Source organism: Diabrotica undecimpunctata, chromosome 4, assembly GCF_040954645.1.
Source record: "Diabrotica undecimpunctata isolate CICGRU chromosome 4, icDiaUnde3, whole genome shotgun sequence".
In the NCBI taxonomy this organism is placed as follows: domain Eukaryota; kingdom Metazoa; phylum Arthropoda; class Insecta; order Coleoptera; family Chrysomelidae; genus Diabrotica; species Diabrotica undecimpunctata.
This window is the reverse complement of record NC_092806.1, coordinates 113,414,515-113,437,835: the sequence shown is the minus strand read 5'-3', so window position 1 is coordinate 113,437,835 and position 23,321 is coordinate 113,414,515. Positions and strand designations below refer to the sequence as shown.

The 23,321-nt window shown below is 32.6% G+C and overlaps 1 protein-coding gene across 4 annotated transcripts in view; it reads right to left on the bottom strand.

Annotated features, from left to right (window-relative positions):
* The window catches only part of tsl (membrane-attack complex domain containing protein torso-like), a 219,484-nt gene that overhangs the window by 33,208 nt on the left and 162,955 nt on the right, over positions 1 to 23,321 (bottom strand). For all 4 annotated transcript variants that reach the window (XM_072530025.1, XM_072530022.1, XM_072530024.1 and 1 more), the window contains one exon: positions 6,996 to 7,163. In XM_072530025.1, coding sequence (XP_072386126.1) covers positions 6,996 to 7,145 — 150 coding nt within the window. In that variant the 5' untranslated portion in view covers positions 7,146 to 7,163. The remainder of the gene's footprint in view (positions 1 to 6,995; positions 7,164 to 23,321) is intronic.

Sequence of the window (23,321 nt, the reverse complement as noted above, 5' to 3'; positions counted from 1 at the left end):
AAATCGGCGAAGGAAGTTATGAGGATATTTGGATACTCGAGCAACGATCTGTTTTTTCTAACAAAGTGGATTTCGTAAAAATAGATCAACTCTAGACAACTTAGTTGACCTCGAGTCCGAAATACATGAAGCCTTAGCAAGTAATCAACGCTGCCTAGCGGTATTTCTTTATATAACCAGAGCATTTGATACAGTTTGGCACCATAGGATAATTAAAACTTTACAGAAATATTCTAAACTTTATCTCTAATTTTTAAAAAAACCAAAGCTTCCAACTAAAAGTAGACGATTTCATTTCTAAAACTAGAATTCAGGAAAATAGTACTCATCAAGGATCATCGATTAGTGTTACGCTTTTTTTATTGCTATTAATAGCATTGTGGAAAATGATACACCACCAGTAAAGGCTATACGTAGATTACCTCATAATTTTTTGTAAAAAAAGAAACATAGACTAATTAAACAAACTTTACAAAACACTATTTCTGCATTAAAAAAATAGTCAATGAAATCTGATATGAAATTTTGTTCCAATAAAAGTAAATGCATTCATTCCACGAGAAAACGTAATATTACTAGTTCTGAACTTACAATGTTCAATAATAAATATAATATGTTGATTGTATCAAATTCCTTGAAATTAATTTTGAAAAACATTTAAATTTTAAGCAACATATATATTATCTTAAAAAATCTTGCCAACAATATTTGAACATAATGAAAGTCCTATCTACTAAAAAGTGGGATGTGATCAAGATATCCTATTGACAGTTTATAAAAGCCTCGTTAGATCTAAGGTCGATTATGGCTCAATAATGTATGGGTTTACCAATCAATCAAAATAAAAAAGTTGCAAACAATCCAAAATGCTGCTGTAAGAATAGCCTTATAGGAGCTTTTTGTACTACACCCACAGATGGCTTGCAGATGTTTTGCAGAAGAAATGCCTCTGGAACTAAGAAGACAATATCTCAGCTTAATACAAGCCGCAAACATATCAGCAAATAGTGAAAATCCCGTCAGAAACAATGTCTTTGCTGCAAGGTTTCACAAAACATATCTTCAAAAGAAAAGATCTAAACCCTCTTTCTATGAAAGACAATGAGTGCACGACCAGTAATAGTATTGTTTTCCCTAAAATATACCAAACCAACCTCTTAACCGCTTTCCATTGGATGGTAAGAAAACCTTTCCAAGATAAGACTTTAACAAAGACTAGTAATCAACTTCCTCTAAGGTTAAACAATTTTACAATAAGATTGATATGTACCAGAATTACCAACATATATAATCTGACGCCTACAAATCAGAAGAAGGAGTGGAATGTTCCTTTATACACAATGACCAAACTGCTTTATACAAAATCTAAAATTTGAGTACGGTATATACAGGAGAACAATTCGCAATCTACAAAGCATTAGAGTATGTCCTAAACGCTAACATAGACATGGCTATTAATGACAGATTCCGTGAGTTATATGATTAGCTTGGGCACCATTTACAGAACTCATCCTTTGTTGCGATTCATAAATAACCATTTGTATCAACTTCAGGCAAAAACTGCCATGGTAAAAGTTATGTGAATTTCATCGCATATACATGGCAATACAAGGTATACAAGGTATACCTGGTAATGAAAGAGTAGACGCTGCTGCCAAATCTTTAATTAACAACAAACAGTTACCAGAAACTACATACAAGAAAAATTTACATCACTGGAAATGACATTAAATGAATGGAAGCTCCAAAAATGGAATCAACCTCAGTCGTTGATAAAGTATTTATGATTAGTATAACGCACGGTTTACATATCAATACCAGGAAAACCAAAATGATGCTCATTTAAAAAAAATGAACAACAATAATTGTGGACAATAAGCTTTTAATGGACAAGTCATTGAGCGAATTTCGCGGTACAAATCTCCTTGTCTACTTGACGGATCACGCAAAGCTGGAAAGACTCAATATTGAACCTAACATTATATTTACTAAAAAAGAAGAGCAAACACTAGTTTCTTGGCTACGTCTCTAAGGTCAAAAGATATGAGTTCCTACAACTTATAATGCAAGGAAATATGAACGAAAGAAAGTTCGATGAAGAAGCTAGAGACGTAGAAGAATTTCATGGCTGCGAAACCTTCGTAAATTATTCGAAATGACATTGGTTGAATGCCGGAGTTTCGAAGACGTAAGCAGCAACCTTCGCAGAAGACGTAACAAGCATAAAGAAGAATACTTGAGATGCAAGAAGAAGAACTATAATCTGTTCTTAAATATTTGGTATATATGAAAATTTGTTTACTGAAATCTAAACTAATAACAATTTTCTTTTAATACTATTCGACTAATTTAAGAGACAAGGTACTTCTTAGAACGTACACAGGTACTTATGTATATAAAAGAGACTAGTCTAACTAGAACTAGAGTACTGAAGCTTTGGCCCTTTGCACAAAACTTTTTAATTCTTTTTTTTTAAATATCTGGATGTTTCGCCGGTCTCAGGAATGATACTTAAGCCTTTTACATAATAGTCAAAGTTGACCCACTTCAATGTTCTTTTATATTTTGATGATAAACTTTTATTTAAAATTGGGTATTCTTTAACTGTCTCTGTTGGTATTATCCAGGGATCTTTTTGGAAATCTTTCGGTCTACATTCTCACAACATGCCCCGCCCATCGAATTTTCTGAAGTTTAACGAATTCTAAGATCGTTGCCCCTTTGGCACAAACAGTTGGTAGAGTTTATGGTTGTACCTGGATCTCCATAATATGTTTTCGTTAATAGGTCCAAATATCTTCCTTAGGATTTTTCGTTCGAATTTTTCCAGCCTTCGTTTTGTGTCTTCTGACATCACCCATGTCTCGCATTCATAACATACTATTGGTCTGATAATAATCTTGTGGACCCTGATTTTCGATCTCCAGTGTGTGTTTTTGGAGCGAAACACATGGGCGAGTGAAAAGTAAGCTTTGTTTTCCTTTACTCGTCTTCTTTGAATTTCTGGTTTCCATCCGTGTTTAACGTAACTCCCACATATGTGAAACTTCTTACAGTTTTAATATCATCCTCTAAATTAACTGCACGTCTGTCTGTTTCGCCTAGCTCTTGCCTGTGTTAGTTTTCTTGTCTTTTGAATATTTATTTTTAGTCTAGTCTCTTCTACCCTTGTTTTTAATGTGAATATATTTCTGCTGCCAATTCTGTTCTGCGAGACATAATGCTAATGTCATAGGCATAGGCGGCAATCTGTATTGATTTATTTGTTAGGAGATAACCTCTTCCTATTTACAGCTGTCTTATCATATATTCAAGAGTCATATTGAATAGTATCGGTGCCAGCCCGTCTCCTTGTTTTAATCCTTTGACTATTGAAAAATTCTCAGTGAGCTTATTTTTGTACTCTGACAGCTGCTGTTGACGAGTCTATTGTTGTTTTTACTAGTCGGATGTTTTTTTTGGAGGGACGTTAAAGCTATGCAATATTTGATATAACTTTTGTCTATTAATTAAGTCGAAGACCTGTTTGAAATCTATGATTATATTGTGGACGTCAATGTCGTATTCCTACGATTTGTTTAGAATTTGTTTCCCTGTGAATAGCTGATCAGTTCTAGATCTTCATTGTCGGAAACTGGTTTGATATTCTCCGACAATATTCTTCTCAGTTAGTTGTTGGAGTCATTTATGTAGTATATAAGTAAAATCTTTGTACGCTGTGCACAAGAGGGTTATGCCGTGATAATTTTCGCATTTCAGTTTATCCCCTTTATTATAGATTGGTCATATAATCCCGGTTTTTCAGTCGCTAGGAATCTTTTCATCATTTCAAATCTTGTTCATAAGTATATGGTAATTTATATGGCTCAGAGGGGACAGTGTTAATACCTGGGCCTTGTTATTCTTCTGTACTCGTATTGCTGGTTTTACCTCTTCCATCGTCGGAGGTTATATATTTTCTATGCCTCTCTTAATATGATGCATGTCCATATGCTTTTCATTTACTTGCGTCTCTAGGAGAGTTTAGAAATAGGTTTCCCAGACTGATTTTATTTAGTTTGGATCAATGGTTATTTGCCCTTTTTAATTTCTGCATAGATTTGTTCGGGGTTTGTATTATTCTCTTAAACTGCGTAAATATCTATATGCTTTCGTTATATCGTTGCTTTGGAGATTTTCTTCTATTTTATGTATATTAACGTTTTCGTATTTTCTTTTCTCTGTTCGGAATTTTTTATCGACCCTTTGTCTTGCAGCTTCGTAGCTTGCTCTTCTGTCTCTGGTTCTTTTTTCCATATATTTCTTGTGTTCTTCATTTTTTTTCTGTATGGCCTTTTTACACTCGTCATTGAGCAATACTTTTTTTGCTTGTTCTTTTTTTTGCCTATGATCTTTATTGCTGCGTCAATATGGTTACTAATAGGAATTTACTAACTATAGTCAATTATAGCCCTTACGCTGGGTTGCAAGATTCATAAGTTATTATGCAATAAATTATATGCCTTATTGTAAAATAACTTACACAATCATAAAATATAAAACAATAGTGTAGACGTATGACCGGATCAAATTAACAATAAATAATATGTTTATTTCGTTTATTGAAAAAAATCGAAATATTATTATCATAAATCGCTTCTATAGGCAAATAAAAAATAAATAAAATTAGAACGAAAATGTATGATAAACCCTAAATAGACACAAGATATGACATATTCATAGGAGCATGGAATGTAAGAACCCTGTAAGAAATTGTCAAATTGGCGCAAGTAAGCCAAGAGAAAAATGCTGACGCGAAGACAAAAAACTAGGATCATATATAAAAGTGGAATATAGAAAAGATTAAACTACTCGTATCTCTAAAACGACCCGCTAAACGGATATGCAAAATACACCTATGAAATTTAAAGAGCATATAAATGAAACTTGGGTAAACAATGATGGAAACGTGATAGTCAAACTAGCACTGAAAGAGGACAATGAATCAAACATAAGAAAGAGAAATAGAAACAAACAAGAAGAAAAATAGAGTAAAACTAGGAACCTGGAAGGATTAAACATTGTAAAGTCCACGGAAAATGAAAGAGGTAGCATGAGACATGCAAAGATACAAAATCTACATGCAAGCGCTACAAGAAGTAAGATGGACAGGAGAAGAAAATGTTAAAAAGAAAAATTACATAATATTCTACTCGTGAGAAAACAAGCAAGGGAAAAATGGCATTTATGGTCAACAATAAGATAAGAGTCAAAGCTATAAATGGACGAATGTCATATATAAAAATAGAAAACAAATAAGCCAATATGAAAATTAGAAACATATATGCACTCACAGAAAAAGGCAATTTTTATTTGAAAGACATAACAGTGATAACATAATCTACAGCGATTTGTTCATAGGTAGTGACACTTTTGCGTATTGTGAAGCTGGACATCAGACTGCTTTGATTCAGAGCCACTGCTCTCAATCAAAACAAAAATCTTTCCCGTCCTAGACAATAGTTATCAAAATAACCAAATACGGACGAACTACGCCCTCTAGAAACAAAAAGAGAAATCAAACGATTACAGCTCTATACCTATACCACTCTGAAGAGACCTAAAGAGGTCGAAATACGTATAAGCGGTTTGTCGCTGCCTTGTATCGAAACAAAAATCTAATACCATCATTATGTTTTGTTACTTTACTCCGTTTGGAGTACCAGAAACTGAATTCACTATGAATTTTGAGCATGATGAACGGCATGTGGAATGCAATTTTTAGATTTCCTTGCCGAGTAACTTATCAAGCTGTTTGCTTTGCAAGTTTTAGAAGGCACAGTGGTAAAAATTTGAATTCGGATGCGCCAGGTAGAAATCGTTTGATTTCTCTTTTTGTTTATGTCGTATCATCTGCGAATTGTATGGATTTGTACAGAGATATAAATTTAGGCAAATCTTTGATATAAAAGAGGTTCCAACACCGAACCTTGTGGGACTCTATGTTTTACGGATAGAAAATCGGAGAGATGACCTTTGGACTCTACCGTCTGGTGTCTGTTACATAGATAAAAAGTTATAAGCTTAAAAGGGATACCTCTGATTTCATAGTAATTTAATTTGTGAAGCAAAATGTCATGTAAAACGCAGTCAAAAGTCTTCGACAAGTCACAAAGAGAAATTGCTATGCGATTGCCGCGTTCAAGACCCTAAATCACCTCGCTCACAACATTAAATACCGCGTGCGTAGTGGAACAAGCACTTCTGAATCCATATTGTGAGTTGCTAAAGTAATTATTTGACTCAAAATAGGAATAAAATATTTGTTTGATAACCTTATCAATCACTTTCCCAAAAGTAGAAATATTGCTTATAGGTCGGTAATTGTCAGTTTTTGAGGAATCACCTTTTTTGTAGATAAGTAGTATTTTTGAGTATTTTAGTACTTCTGGAAATACTTCAGTTGATAGAATTAAATTAATAAGATGAGTGAAAGGTGTTAAAACTATTTGGTACGTTTCTTTTAAAACTTTGCTATTAATTTCGCGAACGTCCTTACAATTAGAATTTAGGCTTTATTATTTGAGAGACCTCTTCTTCCACAACGGGAAATCACACAAGTATGATCGGTTCACCAAAAACAAGTCAAAGTCACCCTTACCCATCTGTATACAGCTAAAATATTGGTTTTTATTGAAGGTACATAAATTGCACAAAACTCTGAACTTTTCTTTACATTATATTCATTTAGATGAAGAGAAGAATACATAAGTTTCTCCTTTACATAAATTGTAACTCCACTTTGTTTCTTTTTTACCCTACAAAAGAAATTAGCTAATGAAAAGCCGGAGATGCTAATTAATTTTAAATTTTCTTCAATTTGTCGGTACATATATACTTTTACTAATAGAGAAGGCTCTTTAAGTAGCGTATTGAAAAGTAAGAAAATATAGTGTAGTAGGTAAACTAAAATTAGATAAATTAAAAGAAAATAGAAAAGTGTGCAGGTAACTTACCTTCATGGATAAAGTGAGATACCCGTATCTCGTGAACAGATCTATTGATTTTCCGACCTTTAACTGACTGTCTTCGGCGTCGTGAAGGGCATTCGTTGATGTTAGCCAAAGCGACGTTACCAGCACGAGCAGCATCGCTCGGCCCCACATTTTGGTGGACGCTGGTTCCTGCAATAGAAAATGAATTTGGTAAATATTTTAGATTGTAGTAGAGGATTGTAAGGCCATGTTTTGTGCTTAACCTTTTTTTGTTGTGTGAAGTTTGTGTTCCGGGTAGATGACTTGTTACAACGTAAAGTCGGCTTCATTGTCTTTACAAATTCTCGATTATTATTTCTGAATCATTGCAGCATTTCTGACGAATGTCAATCCGATTTTGTCGAAAGTTTATTTATTTAATAGAAAAATTCCCATGCTCGATCAGATTCGAACTCACGACCAACTGAGCCAAAGTTTGGTAATCTATCGCTCTGCACAACGTGCTACTACAGCGATAAAATTTATTTTTCTGGCTAAATAATTTAAACTCATACTTTATAATATTCAATCTACAATCTTGTTCATTTCTTGACTTAAAATAATGTTACGTCGAAAGAAAATAATTGAAATAACTTATATACTTACTTAACTTAATAGCTTTTTTATATAGTTATTCATATATTGGTATATTTGGTATATTTTACGTAAACATGGGATCATTAGATATAATGAAAAGTAATTTTGAATACATCTCCTGTTACTATCCTTTATAAGCCATAAGCTTTATTAAGATATTTCATTAAAAAAAATTACCTCTCACTGTCAATATCTTCATACTATCTCCCTTAATCACGTGACAAAATTTATTTTTTAAAATAGGAATACTGATAATGATGAAATATTAAATTTTGATGTTGAGTTCTATTCATATTTACTAGATTTATTAGAAACGAGCTATATGAAGAAGAGACCTAGACCTTATTATAACCGAGAGATGACAAGGAATCAAAAAGGTGACTGAAAGATGACAAGAAGAATTGATCAATACGGATGATGTGACACAGTGAACAAAGATGCTGATTCCGAACATTAAGAGATTGGGTGAACTGTGGCCACAGGCGACTGGATTATTTTCTAACCCAGGTGTGTGTTTTAGAGCCTACCTCTCTAAGTTCGGAAAGGCTGAAACGTAGGAATGCCTATACTGCGGACACTGTGACACATACGATTTTAGAGTACAACGGATGGATAGTAGAATGGAACAGAATGGATAGAGAGACAGGTGTGAATTTTGTTACAGTGAAAGAAATAATTAAGAGAATCATTAAAAATAAAACAGGTTGGACTAGTGTACACAACTTTATCCATCCAGTGATCAAGAAGAAAGCAAAAAAAAGGCAGCTGGACTAACGGCAAAGGTAAGAAGTAAAGATGTCGCAAGTTGAAGGTAGAGGAAATACGTTTTGATAAAAAGCGAAAAAGTGAGTAAGACTGTATGAGTTAGACTGTGGGAAGGAGAAAATGCCCGGCTGGAAGTGATGCAGTTCTACGAGCGACAAGAGCCTTCCACGCGTTACCTGGAACGGGGTTCATCTCTCTCAAAAAAAAATTTGTTGTTGAACAAAAAAAAAAGGGACAAGGGGCCTCCATGCTGATAGTCTATGGATAAATGAAGGTAGTGCTTCAGAATTGATGTTCGGTTTTACTGTGGCCATTCAGCTTTCGAATCGCTAGATTACAGAGTAGGGTCTGGTTTAGCAGGTAGGCGATCGGCGTACACTCGGCGACGAGAGGGTGTTTTAAAGTACCTCGGGAACTAATGCCCGAACTACAAAGAACAAATTCTGTACTGAGGTCGGTCAGGCGGCATCCTGGACTAAGATATATTTTGAAAATTTCAGACCCCCCCCCCCAAATAAAGACAAAAAAGAATATATAAACTCAGGGTTGAAACTTTAAGAAATGAAAAAACAAGAAATACAACTTTTGAACCGAAGTCATTGCTCGTTAAGCATTGCAATTAATTTTTTGTCAGGGAATTATTGTAGCATGTTTGTGCTATTATGAATATTGTAGAAGTTTATTTTTAATTCATCGCTAGAGCATATATGTGAGGTCTACTAGCATAAAAAGATAAAATGTAAAATATTAAATCAGTCTACACAATTACACATTTGTTAATATTTCTTTGTACATTAGATTTTTGTCACCCTTACCCTTTTTGCTAAGACTCATTTTAAAGAAGATAAAAACAATTTCAGTATCATAAATTCGTTAACTAATAAAAAACTATCACAAAATAATCGTCTTACATTTTCCAACAAGACTGGTGTTATGAGTATCAAAACTTCAATACTATTTAGTATGAGTTCTTCTAAATACCATAAACGATGTTGTCTCAAAGAAAAAAAATCATTTGAACATAATGTGGTAAAACAAGGTGATAACTAAATCGTTCCGTCCGCCAATATTATCCGCTGAGAAAAAGATTTGCTGATAAGATTCATAACAACGTTGCAATTATTAAATTTTTGCCTATATCAATAAATAACGTTCTTTGAATTTTGCTTGATATTGAAAAAGAAACGTTTTTTGTTAAAACAAAAAAATGAAGAAAAAACAATTATATCATGAACAGTTCTTTTTATATTTTCACAAGACACAGCACGTCGTTTTCATGCTTATGTTAGTTACTTAATTTAATACGAATAAACCACAATTAGATTATATTATAACCAAAAGTGATATACATCCATCAAAAATAATCAACGGTAGATGCCTTAACTTTGCAGATGTAGGTAGCGACCATAGGCTAATATTATGTAAAATAAGAACCATCATGAAATACTTCACACCCAAGAGAGCGGTGCCAACACAAACAAAAAACAGAGTCGAAGGGCTAAATACGGAATCCACAAAATACTTATACAGAAAAAGAATATCAGAGAAAATTGCTCTGAATAAAATATTAGAAAACGAAAATATCGAAGAAAGCTAGGAAAAACTCAAAAATAACATAATTAACGCGACAACAGAATCACTTTGAGAGAGTAAAGTAACGAACACTAACGTATCAAAAAAGGAAACACTATGGTTTAGAGAAGAAGTAAAGACAAAATGTAACGAAAACTAGAAAACCTTTTTACAACAGGCATGCAACCGCTTCAAATGAATCAGAAATGAAATGAATACTCTGGTTAGACAAATAAAAAGTGAACACTGGGAAAACAAATGCAACACGACTTCTACGGAACAAAAAAAAGAAATATGGAAACAAAACATGTGTAGACTACTTTGGATCCCTATTTGCTAAATGTGACGATAATGAACCACGAACAGCAGAAGTGACGGCAAAAGAAAAAATAAATTCTGAGGAGAAAGAGATAAAGGATGCATTAAGGTAATTACAGAATAAATAATGTAGAAGAAGAACTAACTGAACCAATTGAAACTGGCAATGGGATAAGACAGGGAGATTTCCTCAGTCCTCTATTATTCAACCTGATCATGGATGAAATAATAAAAAAAATGTAAGAAAGAAAAGGATATCAAAAGGATATCAAAAACAACTTAAAATAATCTGCTATGAAGACGACGCGACGCGATACTAACCTCTCAAAGTGAAGACAATTTACAACGTATGCTGCACCAATTTAGTATAACCACCATCGAAAGACAGTTCCCAAATAGGAAGACGATTAGTAGGAAGACCACGAATATAAATGAACGACAACTTACTGGAGACGTATTGAAAAACAGGCAAAGTCATGTCTACATAAAAAGAAAAAGAAGAGGATTCAAAGCACTCTCATGTGTTAATTTATCACTGTTATTTGACGGGAAAGGATACCCTGCAAACTGAGCTATGGCTTAAAAAGTGTTAAAGTCGTTAAACGATAATTTGCTAAATTCAAACGCGGCCGTACTTACACCAATGATGCTGAGCGCTCTGGAAGGCCAAATGAGGCAATTATTCCCGAAAACATCGAAAAAAGCTGAAAGCTATTATGGAAAACCAAAAATTGAAGTTGCAAGAGGTAGCTGACACTCTAAAGTTATAAAATGGTAGTGTATTTACTATTATATACGAATATTTGGGTATGAGAAAGCTGTATTCCAAATGGATGCCACGTTTTCTCACATCAGAGCAAAAACAACGAATTGATTAGTCTCGACGCTGTTTGGACAAACTTAATCGAAACATGCCGAAGTTTTTGCATCGATATTACAAAATGGATAAAACATGAATCCATCACTTTACTCCGGAATCAAATCAGCAGTCATCTGAGAGGACATCACCCAAAGAAAGCCGGCAAAAGTGATCAAAGACGCAACAAACCGCTGGAAAGGTTATAATCTGTTTGTTGGGACTCTCAAGGAATTATTTTCATTGACTATTTGAAAGATGGAGAAAAATCAACAGAGACTACTTCATTGGTTTAATGGACCGTTTAAAACCCTAAAGCGCAAAGAACACGCCACATTTTTGAAGAAAAAATTGTTGTTTTACCAAAACAAGCACTGTGTCACAAGTCAATGAAAACTATGGCAAGAATGCACGAATTGGGTTTGAGTTTTTAATTTCTTGCGCACCCACCGTAAAGCCCCGACTATCAACTTTTTTACAATCTAAAAAATGCTCTGTGGCAAGGGATATCGCTCTGGTGAGGAAATAATCGCCGAAACTGAAGCGCATTTTGAAGGCAAAAATAAATGATTTTACAAGGGCGGCATCGACAAATTGGACAAGCGTTGGAATGATTGTATCGCCGCTAAAGAAGATTATTTTGAAAAATAAGGAATAATTTTTATAAAAAAATTTTGTTTTACCAATTTACGTCAGCGACTTATTGACCGACGTACAGTATATGCGTTTCAAGCGCCTGATAGGTAATTATCAAGTATTTTGTAGAATCATAAACCTATTACGGTTTTTAAGCGTACTTGCTCTTCAGTTAGGGAGCCAGAAGTTCTTATCTCTTACTGTACTCCTTATCTATAGGTCGATCCCATACATCAGTGTATTTCAGTCTAAGTAGCAGATTTATTTAGAATTTTAAACTACTACATTAGTTTTTTGGTTTCTGGCCAGGTCGTGAATCATCGTCCACTAGATTATCCACAGTGAAGTAAATGGGATTCGACTGCCTGGCCCACTTGGCTATATTCTTCTTCTTCTTCTTCTTCTACAGATTTTTCCTTTTCAGGGGTCGCTGTTCGTTACCACTCATTTCTGTCCATCGTATCTTCTTCATTTAAAACTTTCTTTCTTAAGTCATCTGCCACACAGTCCTTTCATCTTCTTTTCGGTTTACTTCTACCTCTATTTTCTTCAACTTCTAACAGATCTACCCTTCTAACAGGTCGATATAGATAATATCTAGTAGAAATGAGAACTATGTTAAACACGAAGAATAGAGCCCGCCTGGCTCTCTGATCGAATTTTATAGAATCAGTATACAACAATAAAATATATTTGATTTATATTTTGTTTACGAGAATTTGATTTTGAGATTTGTCAATAATCTTTAGTAAGCAAAATATTGCAATTTTTCACTTACAGATCTGTCTGAGGCCTAATAATTTGCATCCATTATCCAATAATCCTAACATCCATTAACACGGTGTAATTACGAGCGCGCGGACTAAATATGAAATTTCGTAAACGCATATCTTGCAGTTCAAAGTTGAGAAACTGTATCAGTATAAAAATGCCGAACACGATTTTGCTATTTACTACGTTTATTACACAATGGAACGGTTTCATAAAACGACGATAGATCGACAAGGCCGAAACCGATTCCCTGATATTACTGCCACTGTTTAACAAAGGGATTTGTAGTGAAAAAGTCAACCTGCTGTTTTTTTTTTGATCAAACAAACAAATGTATTGTATACATTTACATGTTTAGTTTTTACATGTACTGTAAATATACACTCACTAACGTTTATGTTTTTATTTCATGTACAACACAAAATGCAGAAAAACGGTGACTTCTACAGACAAATAGAAAACATAAACTTACAATTTGTCGTAATAGTCTTTTTAATTATTTAAATAGATTTTATATATGAATAAACCACAATTAATTTTTTACATAGTTTTTTGAGGTTTAGATTTCTAATTCGGAAAGAGTTCTCAAAGAATTGATAACATCAAATCTTCTTCTTCTTATTCTTTTTTGGGCTATGTCCTTGACAATTTACCCAGTTTACTTTGGGGGTAGACACTTTTTGTCTTGCTTCAGCAATCAGTATCTACCTACACTTATATTCATCCTTTGTTTGTTTTGGATTATTCTATATATATACTTGTATTGGTATTTGTTTATTTCTTCTGAGACTAAAATTTTAGTAAGACAATACAACAAAGGTATAAACTCTTCTTGCTCGGGGCTAGCCTCCAAGCTTTGCACACACAAGAAATGCTACCGATGGATAAAGTAGAAGCACCCAGGACTGAAAGAAAGAAGATCATAGTTTATAATTTAATATTGAAGATAGAAATAAAGTTACATAATATCTTTATTGTGTGTGTGTGTGTGTGTAGTTTCATTTTATGACTAGAGACATAATCTATTAGCCTATTATGTTTTGAGTTATTAATTAATTTTTTTTTAACAATTGTCATAGAGAGAACCCGTAACAACAATAAAATCTTATCTTCTATTGACTTACATATAAGTACGTACCTACGTTAAATTTTTTTTTTTATTATTATTATATTTTTTTTTATTTATTTTATTTTATTTTTATTTTTTTTTTATTTTATTTTTTTTTATTTTTTTTTATTATTTTTTTTTTCTTAATTTTTTTTTTACTGGAAGGAAAAGGAAAATATATGGTTTTGCTGATTTATTACATGCGCCTAGGGGTCTATCAAGGCGATTTGCACAACACAAAATTAGACCACGGATAGAAAGGTTAACAACTGGGTTAAAACAAAGGACTTATATAACTAACTTTTTATGTTTGAAATATATACACTGTTACCATAATACATTTAGAAATTCAATTTCATTTCACGTATGTGGCGAAAAATTATTTCATATATATGCAAGTTATTGGTTTTTATTAAATCTGATAAATTAAAAGGTCTTTTAATATTAATTTTTTCCTTATTGATATACTCGTATATTTTTATTATAAATTGGTTTATACATCGTATATTTAATGAGCAATTTAAAACTAAATGCTCAATTGAGCCTTCTTCGCCACATTCGCAAAATGGAGTTTCGGTTAAATTAATTCTAAATTTATGTAACGGAGACAGAGCATGGTTAAATCTTATTCTACATAGTATTCTAATCATATCTTTATTAAAATTTGAGTTTTTGAACCACGTTGAGGACTGTATTTTTGGTTTTATATCTTTATAATATAATCCTTTGTTGGATAAATTGTACATTTTTTGCCATGAATTTATCATTTTTTTCCTTAGATGAGAATTTAGATCTTCAATTACACATTTATATTCTGATTCTTTAGATGGTTCATTATATTTAGCAATTTTATCTACTATTTCATTATTTGATATTCCACAATGAGCTTTTATCCAACAAAACATTACATTAGATCCTCTTAATTTTATTGTACCCACCAGGTTTATAATTTCAGATAACACATAATTAAATCCAATATTGTTATATTTAGAAATATTTTCAATTTTTTGTATTGAACTTTTACTATCAGAGAATATAACGTAATTAGATTTTGATCTTGAGAAATTACTAATATATTTAAGTGCTTCTAATATCGCTATTAATTCAGCGGTATATATCGAGGTATTAATATTTAGATCTACTACTGTACTAAATTTTCGATCTGGATCGTAAAAGGCAGATGTAACCTTTAAATCTGATTTAGATGCATCCGAAAAAATATATGAATAATTAGGGAACATAGACTTTATGTCAGCTTGGAACATGCTATTCCGGATATATTGTGGAAATTCTGAGTAGTCTCTAAGATAGCCTACTTTTATGCTGTCCAAGTGTTCTAATTCTATTTTAAAACATGGTAATTTTCTTGAAGTCGAAATGTCCTTACTAAGTTGTATCCTTACGTATTTGTACGATTCAATAATAGGAATTGTAGGCTTTTTTTGCCAATATTCTTTGACTAGATCGTAAATACTGAGCTCAAAGCATTTTTGGACTACTGGACTTTTCTTTGCATACATTTTTAATAAAAACTTCTCCGTTAAGTAATCTCTTCTGAAATTTAGTGGAGGTTCATTGCATTCTACATTTAAATTTGAAATGGGTGTACTTTTAAGTGCACCTATAGTTATTCTTAAGACTTTATTTACTAACCTATCTAATTTCTTCAGGTGAGTCTTCGCTGCTTGACTATAAAAAATTGACCCATAATCTATTATTGAACGAATATAAGCTTTGTAAAAGGTAAACGTAACATTTGGATCAGCTCCCCAACTTGTATGACACACTGATCTTATTGCATTTAATCCTTTTTCTGTTTTTGTTATTAAGCGGTCTATGTGTTCGTTCCACAATAACTTCCTATCTATTACCATACCCAAATAGTTAATGGATGCTTGAACCTCAAAATTAACGTAATTGAATACTATAGATTGTGGTAATCTATGTTTTTTGGAGAATATACATGCTTGGGTTTTCTCTGTAGAGATGCTGAGTCCTATATTAAAATAATACTCTTCTATTGTCGAAAACACATTACTCATTATATTGATACCTTGGTCGATTTCAACTTTAGGTACATATATACACACATCATCAGCAAACTGTAGAACATTTCCTCTTGTATTAACTTTTTTGTGTAAGTCTGAGGTATAAATGAGATATAGTAAAGGACTAAGGATGCTTCCTTGCGGTAACCCAACATTAGAAATTCTTGGATATAATAGTTCATTATTGATTTGAAGTTGTAATTTCCTATTTGAATACAGTTTTATTATTCTTTTACCAAAGTCACTGGGTATTCCTATCTTCTCCATTTGTTGATAGAGGATATTTAATTTGATATTATCATATGCACCTTCTACATCTATGAATAGAGATACCAGGGATTTACGTTCAGAAAATGATATATTAATGTCTAGAATAAGGTTAGCTATATTTTCTGATGTCGATCTTAGTTTACGAAACCCATATTGTGTATCACTAATTTTGTTATTTTTCTCTAACCATAATTCAAGTCTTCTCTTTCCAATCCGTTCGAATGTTTTTAAAATACACGATCCTAATGAAATTCCTCTATATGAATCCGCTGAGTCTATATCTTTATTTGGTTTTAAAATCGGTATAATTACATAATCCTTCCATGAATCCGGAAATTCAGCTTTCATCCATATTAAATTAATTATATTTAACAATTTTATTTTCTGACACCTTGGTAAGTAATACAGCATAATATAATGGACATTGTCTAATCCAGGAGCAGTATTTTTATGACACTTTAAACTATATTCTAGTTCTTTTAGAGTAAATTCATATAACAAATAGTTTGAGTTATTATTATTCACTTTTTTAGGATGGTATACATTTAAATTTGGTGAAACCTAGGGTGGAGCTAACTTATTTAAAAATTCTTCAGTCCAATTATCTTTCTTTACTTGATTTTTTGGGACATTATAAGTATTTTTGATTTTTTTAATTTCTTTCCAAATTTCTTGGACCGGAGTATTTTTATTTAATTTATTACAAAATTCTCACCAAGAAGCTTTTTTACTTTTTAATATTGTTTTTTTCTTAATTGCCTCTGCTTTCTGATATTTTATGTAATTTTCATATGTACTATTTCGTTTAAATTCTAAAAAAGCTTCTTGCTGAAATTTTATAGCTTGTGCACATTCTGGGTTCCACCATTTTTTATTAAATTTACTATTGATCGTCATTTTTTTCTTAGGTATCGATAATTCACAAGCATCATTAATTCTATTGATAAATGTATTATATATGTTATTAATATTTTCATCAGTATTTATATCTTTGGTGTCAATAGTTTCAAGAATCGAAGAAAATAACGACCAATCTGCTCTGTTCACGTTCCATCGGGTTCTCTCATTAACTATTGTTATATTATCAACATCGCTTTCAATTATTATTGGAAAGTGATCAGAACCTAGAGCTACATTTTTAACGTTCCAATCAAAACAGGAAGATATGTCACTGGAACATATAGTTATGTCCACAGCTGATTTATTTCTAGTGTATAATCTAGGTATTATAGTTTCGGCCCCATTATTTAAAAAACATAACTCACAGTCTTCTATTGCTGTTAATAGACTAAGTCCAGCCCTATCATTTTGATCGCAACCCCATGCATTATGGTGACAATTAAAGTCTCCTGCCACCAAAAATGGTGTACTTAAACTATTAAAAAACTGTTTCCATTCACTCTCTGATACATTTAAATTTGGTTTTGCATACACTGAATATATATTAAGTACTTTATTTGATTTTAATTTGACTGATATTGATATACTCATAACCTGATTGATTTTATGATGATTTGGATGACCTGTGAACCGAATGTATTTTTTAGTTAAAATAGCTAATCCTCCATAACCATCATCTCTATCCTTCCGAAATATATTATAACCACTGAAATTAATATTATTTTTTTCTTTTAACCACGTTTCACTAATTATAGCTATATCTATATTATTTTCAAAAATAAATTTCTCAAAATGACCTTTATTGTGTACAATGGACCTAGCGTTCCACTGTACAATTTTAAACTTATTCATTATCTGCGAGAATACGACTTAAATTATTTTTAAAATCGTCAAACATTTTTATATTGTCTAAAGTTATTGAGTTATTCTTTAATACATTTTTAAATCTTTATTGTACTTTCATTAATATTTGTAAGGATTGTGCAAATATTTATGGGAGTGGGAAGTTTAGTTTTAGGTAATTCGGCATACAAGTCGAAATGTAGGTTTTGATTTAAGGAACATTCTAATAAAATTTGGTTTAAGCCTCCCAATTGGCCACATTCGCAATAAGGATCATCTTTGACTCCAATTTGGAATACCTAGATAAAGAGGTGATGAACAATGACCCGTTCTCATATAGATAATGGTATTTAAATGTCTCCTAATGATATATGAGAATTTATTGAACCATGGTAGAGTATGGATTTGCTTATTAATTTTGAAATAGAATGAATTACTTGTACCATATCCTTCGTACCATTCAGCTGCCTATCATGGGAATATTCAGGAAACGACCTATAATTAGCAGTTGGTCAGCCTTGTAGTTTCCAGTAATACTAGAGTGTTCTGGGATTCATACTAGTAAGATTTTCATATTATTTTTCCTTGTTAGGATAATTTCTCTTTTCGTTAAATATAATATATATGTTCTGTGTATTTAAAAAACCCTATTTTTTTTTTAATTTTTTGTATTGTACTTTTGAAGTCAGAAAATATAATGGCTTGGGTGATATTTTGTTCCAGTATAATTTGGACTGCATGATGGATCGCGGTCACCTCTGCTGTACATATTTGGGTATGATTGGGTAGTTTAGATGAAAATGAATAGTCTATATCTGGGGAAAAAACTCCAAATCTCGCATTTCCTATTGTGTCCGTTGAGCCACCTGTAAAGAATTTGTTGTATGAAGGGAATTTTTTAACCAAGTTCACTAAATTCATAAAGTTGAATTCATTTTTTGTAAAGTTTTCATTCAGAATTCCTATTTGTTGAAGTTGTAGTTCCAGTTCATATTCATGGCAAGGAAGAAGTTTACTAGAGTATAGGTTCTGAAAATAAGGTTGGATTTTTCTAAGAGTTCTTATCAATATAGGTTTTTCCTTATTTATTGTCTATACTACAAAATGCTTCTAATTCAACGATTGATTGAATGACAGAGTTTGTTTTTAAAACTTAGATTTTTTAGCAACAATTTTGTTGTGACCAATCTCTTCTGTATTTTAATGGCAGTTTTCTAGACTCTGATAACAAGGCTTGGATTGGAGTTGACTTCATGCATCCTGTGATGGTCCGGATACTTTGGTAGTGCATCTGATCTAGTTTCTTCAAGATATATTTAGAGCATGTAGATAAGAATTGACCACTATAGTTCAAATGACTTAGGATAAGTGCTTAATGGATCATTTTTATTATTTTTGGGTCACAGCCCCACCATGTTCCACACAAGGCACCCATTAAATTAAGTGCTTTACCTATTTTGATTTCCATCTGGTTAATATGTGCCTTTCATTTAAGGTTCTTCTGAAAAACCATTTATATGTATTTAATTTTATCTACTCACTCTATATGTTATTCTATATGTATTTATTTCCGGGCATTGTTTTGGTATTACCTCTTGTGAACAAGATTTAGATTTACCCACAGAAATGTTCAAATTATGATGCTCCAGCCAGACCTCAAGATTGGCTAAATGGCTAAATATTTGTTTTTTGCCATTTAGCTGCACTCTTTACTTATAAAACTCATTTTAATTTTTGTCGATAGGACACTCTGTTTAAAAGATATTGAATTTTTCACGAAATTGAACTAACATTCAAAATCGCTGGTCGCTTCAAGCGTTGTTGCTAAGAGAACGGTTCATTCTACACAAAAAGTGCTAATAAAATTTTTTTACAAAATTATCTCAGCAACATTTTTTGTCTAAAACATTTTTTTCCACGGCGCCGGCGCGTACAGATTCTTCGTAAATCGATGTTTTCCGTTTCCCCCACTTACGAGAGAGGTTTTAAGGGGAAGCCCGGCGGTAGAAGTGGCAAACTTTTTCATCTTTTTCCAGGTCTCAAACTTTACATTCTCTTTTGTTAACATAACCAATAGCCTTGTGATGGCTACTGATACAAATCCTTTTATTAGAGAATTAAAAGCAAGAATTCATAAATTAAAAACAGTCAATACGAATTAAAATTCACTTGGGTAAAAGCTCATATAGGACTTCGTGGCAATGAAGTTGCAGACTCCTTAGCCAAAGAAAGCGTTACAACTGGAGATCATATCAACAACAATTTAGGTGGTCAAGAATATTTAATGATATCTAAGAGTAATTTTAAGGCAAAATCGGATTTGAATTGGAAAAACTATTGCTCTAATAACCTCACACGATATACACTATTACATCCAAGTATTCCGAAAGATTTGTGGCACCAAGAATTTGATTTTACAAGAAATGATATTGTGACCATTTGTAGGCTAAAATTCGGACATGCAAGCTTCCCTTAACACTTATATAAAATCGGTGTAGTCAACAAGGAACTTTGTGAAACTTGCAATGTGGTTTGCGACTTAGATCACATTTTTTATGCTTGTAGTAAATTTGAAATGCAAAGACAAGAACTTATTAATAGTTTATTATTGCAAAAATTATACCCCCCTTTCAATCTACTTTATTTGATATCATTAAATATGTACAAGGTATATAAAATTATTCTTAAGTTTATTAAAATGTGTAACTTAAAACTTTAGTGTAGGTGTTAAGCTCGTTACCTCTGTTGAATCGCCAAATATTTTACCTTTTTACCTATACTTGCCGTGGTCTACACTTTCTGTCTGTGAGTCACCTTGAATGACCCCTAGATGCGAAAAGTAATCCTAGTTCCTCTCCCATCGTAGTCTTCTTTTAATTTTCAGAATTGTAGTGTATTTAGTTTAGTTAGAATAGGTTAATTTAAGTGAACGTTATTACACATTTGCTGCTGGCTGGATGGGCACTTAGCCCGATTGCCAAGAAAAAAAAACCAATAGCCTATAAGTCTCTTCAACTACCTATTTAAATAACTCGTTCCTCTTACCTTATATAAAGAAATACACGTAAGATTACAGCCATAACAAACAAGAGAATAAACATTTTTCTGACCAGTTTATTGAACTGTCAAATGTTTACAAAACTTACCTCAAAGAAAATATATTTTGACCTGTTTTGGTTAAAACAACTTTTATAATCAATTCACGATACGAATAAAATTATGGGTTGGCAAAATTTCCTATACAAAATGTAACCACAACAACAAGCAACAAACACTATTAATTTATACATGTCATCCACACACTTTACGACTGTGTTGCGAAAGGTTTTCCCATCGCTAGACAGGCGAGTTAAACGAATTCAAAAATATAAGTTATAAATAAATGAAATGTCAATACCAATTAAAGTAAACTGTATACCCAAACTTAATCAAGCCATTCAAAGCTATGCTGGGAATATTTATATTCCACAATGCATCAACAATTTACCCATATAAATTACCATCATTTTCGTACTCATTTCGTCGAGTAAGGACGATAACAAAATAAATATACACAGACGGTTGCGTTTGGCTTTAATTTGAGTCTCTTACCATTCTCTAACACGTGTTTCCGGGTTTACCCGTCATCAGAGAGACTTGTAAGAAGACTCAAACCAAATCACAACGCACCGACTAACTAGTATGGAAATTATAGGAAAAATAATTACCAGAGTATGCTACTAGCGACCTCTAACGAGGGAAGATGGAGTGAAACGTTGATAGCAATTAAAGTAAACTGTATACCCAAACTTAATCAAGCCATTCAGAGTGATGCTGGGAATATTTATATTGCACATTGCATCAACAATTTACTCATATAAATTACCATCATTTTCGTACCCATTTCGTCGAGTAAGGACGATAACAAAATAAATATACGTAGACGGTTGCGTTTGGATTTAATTTAAGAGACTCAAACGTCTACGTATATTTATTTTGTTATCGTCCTTACTCGACGAAATGAGTACGAAAATGATGGTAATTTATATGGGTAAATTGTTGATGCATTGTGGAATATTCAAAAAGCGCTCTCAGACTCAATAGAAGGTATATCTATCAATGGCGAAGTTTTGAATAACTTACGTTTTGCAGACAATACAGTTATAATGACGGATAACAACAATAATTTACAGAACGTAATGCAACGCCTTAATGAACGCTGTCATAAGTACGGACTGAAGATAAATTTAAAGAAAACTAAATGCATGATCATGTCTAAAAATCTGCACATGCAAATATCCAACTGACTATTAAAGATACTGCAATTGAGAGTGTTAATAACTATAAATACTTAGGAACATGGATAACATCAGATGTAGACCAAACCAAAGAAATTAGGACACGTATTGAAATAGCACGTGCATCATTCATTAAACTTAAAAAGTTTCTTTGTTGTCGGGATATAAGATTAGAACTATGTCTAAGAATGCTTCGATGTTAAGTGTTCTCTACTCTTCTTTATGGCTTGAAAGCGTGGACACTAAAACAAGTCCATCTGAATAAGTTGGCCACCTTTGAATTTTGGTGTTACAGAAAAATCCTACGAATATCATGGATTCAAAGAATGTCAAACGTGGAAGTAACTAGAAGGATAGGAAATGAGGCGGAAATAATGTTAACTATCAAAAGACGAAAACTTGAGTACTTAGGACATGTGATGAGAGGGCAAAAATACGCATTATTACAACTTATTATGCAAGGCAAAATCCGAGGAAAGCAAAATGTGGGAAGACGAAGAATATCCTGGCTTAAGAACTTAAGGGAATGGTTTGAATGCAGTAGTGCAGAACTTTTTAGAGCGGCAGTCAACACAGTCCGCATAGCCATGATGATTTCCAACCTTCGATAGAAGATGGAACTTAAAGAAAAAGAAGATTGTGGAATATAAATATTCCCAGCATCGCTCTGAATGGCTTGATTAAGTGTGGGTATACAGTTTACTTTAATTGCTATCGACATTTCACTCCATCTTCCCTCATTAGAGGTCGCTAGTAGCATACTCTGGTAATTATTTTTCCTATAATTGCCATACTAGTTAGTCGGTGCGTTTTGATTTGGTTTGAGTCTTCTTACAAGTCTCTCTGATGACGAGTAGACCCAGAAACACGTGTTAGAGAATGGTGAGAGACTCACATTAAATCCAAACGCAACCGTCTACGTATATTTATTTTGTACATAAATATTTGATTATCATACGTCTTGCGGAACATAGTGTTGTATAAGCGAGGGAATTGGATAGGAGTAATAGGAAAAGCATTGATGGACAAAACAAGAAGTAATGTAAAGCAAATGTCAATGAGTGGGATACGATTTAAAAGAAGAAAGCAAAAGGGAGAAAAAAGGCAAAAACAAAATAGTTAAAAGCAGAAACAAGTCACCAATCCGAAGAAGAAGTACAGGTCTATAGAAGGTTATAGAAGTGGGAAGAGGTGGAATGGTAATCTTCCAACAGAATAAAAGACAACGTTGAGAAAAACAGGAAATATACCTAAATAAAAGAATAGGGGCCTTTTTAACGTAATGCTTAATATACACACAATCAAACTTTATGGAATCATCTGATATTTCTTATTATTTTAAGCGAA